The sequence below is a fragment of the Phyllopteryx taeniolatus genome, chromosome 1, assembly GCF_024500385.1.
Source record: "Phyllopteryx taeniolatus isolate TA_2022b chromosome 1, UOR_Ptae_1.2, whole genome shotgun sequence".
NCBI classification, from domain to species: Eukaryota; Metazoa; Chordata; class Actinopteri; order Syngnathiformes; family Syngnathidae; genus Phyllopteryx; species Phyllopteryx taeniolatus.
Window position 1 is genome coordinate 29334521 of NC_084502.1, and position 6723 is coordinate 29341243.

The 6723-nt window shown below is 45.9% G+C and overlaps 1 protein-coding gene across 1 annotated transcript; it reads left to right on the forward strand.

Moving 5' to 3' along the window:
• Positions 1–391: 391 nt before the first annotated feature.
• Positions 392–2240, forward strand: pomca (proopiomelanocortin a). Its single transcript, XM_061786785.1, has 3 exons — positions 392–525; positions 1458–1578; positions 1662–2240. The coding sequence occupies exons 1-3, from the start codon at positions 503–505 to the stop codon at positions 2121–2123; spliced, it is 606 nt and encodes a 201-aa protein (XP_061642769.1). The 5' UTR covers positions 392–502; the 3' UTR covers positions 2124–2240.
• Positions 2241–6723: the final 4483 nt, after the last annotated feature.

Consider the following 6723-nt stretch of genomic DNA (forward strand, 5'->3'; position numbering starts at 1 on the left):
GAGAGTGAATTTTAAAATCTCAGTAGCAAAGTACAGTACAATCCCAGGTTATGTGGAAGCCAACAGAGCCGTAGAGAATCTTATTGAACGATGCTGAGCCTGCAGACAAAAGGACGCCTCTGCAGCAGGTGTGCAGGCGTGTAACCATACACTTCAGTCTGCAGGTTAGAATCCCACTGACGACATACCAGCCTGGTGTTAATCTACAGAACCCGATGTTTGACATTTACCACACAAAAGCGAATTATTTTTTTTTTCCCCTAACGTGTGTGGCTGATTGTCGCCCATGAGTGACGCCCATGAGTGACGCTTTTGTCACATGGTCAATTAATCAGCAAATATTTGTCAAAGAAAGGCTGGAGGAGAAAAGTTATGAATGGCTGGTGATGATGTCATTCGTATGCGTGGGCGTGTGTGTGTGTCAATGTGTATGTGGCCCTGGCAGACAATATAAAAAGTGGGTTGATCCAAGACGATACAAGAACCCAGCAATCATCAGAGAATGAAGACAAAGACAGTTGAGAGGTAAGACTTAATTTTGATCAATTAATTTTTGTGATAATCTGAGGGGAACAGGTGTATTTAAAAAATCTAACACAAGAACAAATATAAAACAGAGATGTCTCTCCGTTTTAGGAGTTAACTCGTGCAATGATTAAGATAATGAACTGAAAACGTAGCTCTCTTACTCTGTTTAAAATGTTTAAAATAAGAGTGATAAATAAATATACAAATCAGGTATAAGCAATAAATAAATGAATAAATAAAACTGATCACAACGAAGAAGTTGGCAATGTTAGCTTGAATGTTGTGATTATTTTAGATGGACCTGTTATTTTTGGATACTTAGAATATACTGTATATGATTAGCTTCCTATTTCATTACTATTATCAAATATATTGTCAAATCTGTATTCAGAATTAGGGGTAGGACCTGATAAGTTTTTTTTTTGTTTTTTTTACTTCTTCCTACCCCTATTGAATATCCATCCACCCATCCATTTTCTGAGCCGCTTCTCCTCACTAGGGTCGCAGGCGTGCTGGAGCCTATCCCAGCTATCATCGGGCAAACTAACAACCATTCGCACGCACAGTCACACCTACGGGCAATTTAGAGTCTCCAATTAATGCATGCTTTTGGGATGTGGGAGGAAACCGGAGTGCCCGGAGAAAACCCACGCAGGCACGGGGAGAACATGCAAACTCCACACAGGCGGGGCCGGGGATTGAACCCGGGTCCTCAGAACTGTGAGGCTGACGCTCTAACCAGTCGCCACCGTGCCACCCCTATTGAATATGTACATTGTTTTTCCCCCTTTCATCTTGTGTTTATTCGTTATTGTATGTGTTCAATAATGACAATTTTAAAAAAACGACTAATATCACTCCTGAGGAGTTATGATGTTACCATGTATATATATCCATGTGTGCGTATGTGCGTGCGTTTACTCAATTAGCAGGAGGATGTGTCCTGTATGGCTGTTGGTGACCGTGGTGATTGTGGGTGTGGCCAGAGGAGCCGCCAGTCAGTGTTGGGAAGATGCGGCCTGTCAGGAGTTGGACTCAACAAGCATGATGGTAAAACACGACTGCAGCCTCCCCATAGAACATCCTGCCTCAGTGCAACCTAACTTATTTGTATTTATGTTACTTCACTTCAGGAGTGTCTGCAACTCTGTCACACCGACCTCAGTGACCTGAATCCTGACACCGCCTCACTGCAGCCTCCCCTTCTGACCGACTCTGACACCTCTGCCCCTGCCAAGCGCTCTTACTCCATGGAGCATTTCCGCTGGGGGAAGCCCGTAGGCCGAAAACGGCGCCCCATTAAAGTGTACATGTCCAACGATGTGGAGGAGGAGTCGAGTGAAGTTTTCCCAGGAGAGATGAGGCGTGATTTAATCAATGAGTTGCCGGCAGGAACGGAGGAAAATGAGGTGATGGAGAAGGATGGCGTCCAGAAGAAAGGCGACTCCTACAAGATGAAGCACTTTCGCTGGAGCAGCCCACCTGCCAGTAAACGCTACGGTGGCTTCATGAAGGGGTGGGATGAGACCAAGCAGAGATCCCTGGTCACGCTTCTCAAGAACGTCATCAACAAAGATGGACAAACGCATAAGTAGTGTTTTGCACAGGCGCTCAGCAAAGAGTTGAGTCACTGACCAGACCATGAAAGCGTGTTTGAACCACTTCTGACTGTAAATATTGATGACATGAAAACAAAGTTCTTGCAAACAAAATTGTTTCAGTCTGCTCATTTGAATTTTATACAGATCCCAAAACACTGTGAAACACTCCTGAAATGCTCTCACATTTACTACCGACAAACATAAACACCTACTAAAACGTGTTCACACGCACACACACTGAAATGCTCTCTCTACTGAAATGCTGTCACACACACACACACATAACCTAATATTTTAGATCACACACAAATGAAAAGCTCACAACTAAAATACTCTACCACATCCACAGGGCTGTAAAAAAGAATTTGTTCATACATATGAGTAATCAGAAAAACATCGCAATAATCGCGTATTAAGGCAGATAAATCACACATTTATTTTGACTGAACACACTCCTTTAGCTTTATGGGTGGATGGACATCTGAAACACGGCACCGTTTGCTATAAGGTCAGTGATCAGGTCAATGCTTAGGCCAGTCCAAAGATGGGTAAGGAGACTCAGACTAGTGCGCTCGGTGGCAAATTTTGCTCCAAAAGTCACCCTGATAGGAGTTTCTGAAAAAACAAAGCTTAAGGTTCTGTATGCTGATCGAACGTTGTCAGGGACACTTATGTCCGCTATGAGGGCTCTTTGGGCCGCTCTGAGGACACTTTTTGCAGCTCTGAGGGCACTTGTCGCAGTACAGAGAGGGGCACTTGTGGTAAAAAAGAGGAACTTTGGGTAAAACGTGTGTGTGGGTGGCGGGAGGGTGCACGTGCCTGCCAGTCCACCCCAGTTCTGCCACTTCGGTGCACAAATGAAATCCTCTCACAACCATCCATCTATTTTCCTGCGCTTATTCGAGATCGGGTCGCAGGGGCAGCAGCTTAAGCAGGGAAGCCCAGACTTCCCTCTCCCTAGCCACTTGGTCCAGGCTCTTTCTTCCAGGGGGATTCTCTCCAGCGTGTCCTGGGTCATCCCCGGGGCCTCCTCCCGGTGGGAAGTGCCCGGAACACCTCGCCAGGGAGGCGTCCGGGAGGCATCCTAAACAGATGCCCAATCCACCTCATCTGGCTCCTCTCAATGCGGAGGAGCAGTGGCTCGACTTTAGCCCCTCCCGGATGACCGAGCTTCTCACCCTATCTCTAAGGGACAGCCCGGACACCCTGCAGAGGAAATTCATTTCAGCTGCTTGTGTCCGTGATATTGTCCTTTCAGTCACGACCCACAACTCGTGACCATAGGTGAGGGTACGAATGTAGCTCGACCGGTAAATCGAGAGCTTTGCTTTTCGGCTCAGCTCCTTCTTCACCACGATAGACCCATACACAATCCGCATCACTGCAGACGCTGCACCGATCCGGCTGTCACTATCCCGCTCCATTCTTTCCTCACTCATGAGCACGACCCCGAAATACTTGAACTCCTCCACTTGACTCCTTGACCCAGCGAGGGAACTCCGCCCTTTTCCAACTGATGACCATGCCCTCAGATTTGGAGTTGCGGATTTTCATCCCAACCGCTTCACACTCGGCTGTGAACCGTTCCAACCGTTTCCTCAAAGCCGTCCGGAAGTCATTCTCCATGGCATCCCCGAACTCCTCCCACACCCGTGTTTTTGCCTCAGCAACCACCAAAGCTGTGGTCCACTTGGTCAGCCGGTACCCCTCAGCTGCCTCCGGAGTCTCACAGGCCAAAAAGGACCGATGGGACTCCTTCTTCAGCTTGACAGTATCCCTTACTGCTGGTGTCCACCAACGGGTTGGGGATTGCCGCCACAACAGGCACGACAACCTTACGGACACAGCTCCGGTCGGCAACCTCAAACATTGAGGCATGGAACATGGTCTACTTGGACTCAATGTCGCCCACCTCCCCCAGGACGTGGGCGAAGTTCTGTCGGTGGTGAAGGTTGAAGCTCCTTTTGCCAGAGGACCCTGCCAGACGTTCCCAACAGACACTCACAATACATTTGAGTCTGTCAGGTCAGACCAGCATCTATCCCACCATTGGAGCCAACTCACCACTGGTGGTGATCGGTTGATAGCTCCGCCCCTCTCTTCACCTGCATCAAGACATATAGCCGTAAGTCTGATAACACTACCACAAACTCGATCATCAAACTGCGGCCTAGGGTGTCCTGGTGCCAAGTGCAAATGTGGACACCCTTATGTCTGAACATGGTGTTCACTATGGAAAATCCATGACGAGCACATATGTCCAATTACACAGCACCAGTCGGGTTCTGTTCGGGGGGACATTCCTTTCAATCACGCCCCTCCAAGTCTCATTGTCATTGCTCACGTGAGCGCTGAAGTCCCCCAGCAGAACGAGGGAGTCCCCAGCGGGGGCGCTCTCCAGCACCCCTCCAAGTACTCCAAAAAGCGTGGGTACTCGGAACTGCTGTTTAGTGCATAGGCACAAACAACACTCAGGACCCAACCCCCTACCCCAAGGCAGAGGGAAGCTACCCTCTAATCCATCAGGGTAAACCTCAACCTACAGGCACCGAGTCAAGAGGGAATAAGTATGTCCACACCTGATCAGCGCCTCTCACTGTGGGCAACTCCAGAGTGGAAAAGAGTCCAAGCCCTCTCTAGAGGACTGGTACCGGAGCCCGAGCTGTGTGTGGAGGTGAAACAGACTATATAGAGTCGGAATTTTTCAGCCTCGCACACCAGCTTGGGTTCTTTCTCTGCCAGAGAGGTGACATTCCAGAGAGCCAGGTTCTGTAGCCGGGGATCAGACCGCTAAGATCCCCACCTTCAGTCGCTACCCAGCTCACTACACACCCGACCCCCTTTGCCCCTACCACAGGTGATGAGCTCATGGGAAGGGGATCCTTTCACACGTCACACTAAAACATCCTCATACATTACAGTGGCGTGAAAAACTACTGGCCCTCTTCTCAAATTCTTATATTTTTGCATAGTTTCCCCACTTTGTTTAAGATCATGAAACAAATGTAAACATCAGAGAAATATAACCCAAGAGAACTTAAAATACCATTTATTAATGGTGATTTCATGTATTTAGGAAAATATATATATATTCAGTTACTGGGCCCTGTTTGCAAATGTAATTACCCCCCTTGATAAATCATGAATTACTGGAATTGTGGCTAATCACAATTGTTGATTACTTTTCACTGATCACACCCAAGCCAAATTAGCTCCAGACCTCTTCAATCAAGACATCACTTAAACAGAATCTGTCCCGACAAAATCAAGTCAGACAAAAGATCTAAAAAAAAAAAAAAGCTGCAACAAAATGACACAAGCCAAAGAAAGAAAGAAAGAAGAAATAATGTAATTGACATCTACCAGTCTGGAAAGGGTTACAAAAGCCATTTATAAACCTTTAGGATTCCAGCAAACCATAGTGAGAGCCATTATCCTCACATGGAACAGTGGTGAACCTTCCCAGGAGTGGCCAGCCTACAGAAATTACCCCAAGAGGACAGCAATGACTCAGCCAGGAGGCCAAAAAGGAACTCAGGGCAACTTCTAAAGAACTGCAGGCCTCCCTTGCCTCAGTTAAGGTCAGTGTTTATTACACAATAAAGAAGAGACTGGGCAAAAATCGTATCCATGGCAAAGTTCCAAGGCGAAAACCACGAGTGACTAAAAAGAACATAAAGGCTTGTATTACTTTTGAAAAAAAAACATTTAAAAAGAGAGAATATTGTAATGACTGACGAGATGAAAGTTGAGTTTTTTGAAAGATGTGTGTCTCATTATATCTGGCTTAAATGTGGCACAGCATTTCAGAAAAAGAACATCATACCTACCGTCGAACATGGTGGTGGTAATGTGAGGGCTTGGGCTGCTTAGCTCCTTCAGGACCTGGACAACTTGCTGTGATTGGTGGATCCATTAATTCTCCTCTTTAACAGAAAAGTTCAGCCATCAGTTTGTGACCTCAAGTCGAAGCGCACTTGGGTCTCAGCAGGATAATGATCCAAAACACACCACCAAGTCAACTTCTGAATGGCTTTAAAAAAACTAATGAAGGCTTTGGAGTGGCGTAGTCAAAGTCCAGACTTGAATCCAATTGAAATGCAGTGGCCGTTAATGCTTGAAAACCCTCAAATTTTGCTGAATTCAAACAATTCTGCAAGGAAGAGTGGGCCAAAATACCTCCACAGAGATGTGAAAGACTCATTGCCAGTTATAGAAAACACTTGATTTCAGTTGTTGCTGCTGAGGATGGCCTGCACAGTTATTAGGTTTCGGGGGGCGTTACTTTTTCCACACAAGACCAGGTAAGGGAATAGGTTTTCTTTCCTTGAAAAATTAAAACACCATTTAACAAACGAATTTTAACTTCACTTGGGTTATATTTGTCTGATATGTACGTGTTTTGATGATCTGGAAACTATGCAAAAATGTAAGAATTTAAGAAGGGGGATAATCATTGTATATTGCAATCTTCTCAGATCATACTGAAATGCTGTCACACACTACTACATTTTACTCTCTCACACCCACAAAGCACTTCATTTAGTTGAGACTTAATTATAAACATATTAGTGTAATCAAAACAGACTCGAAA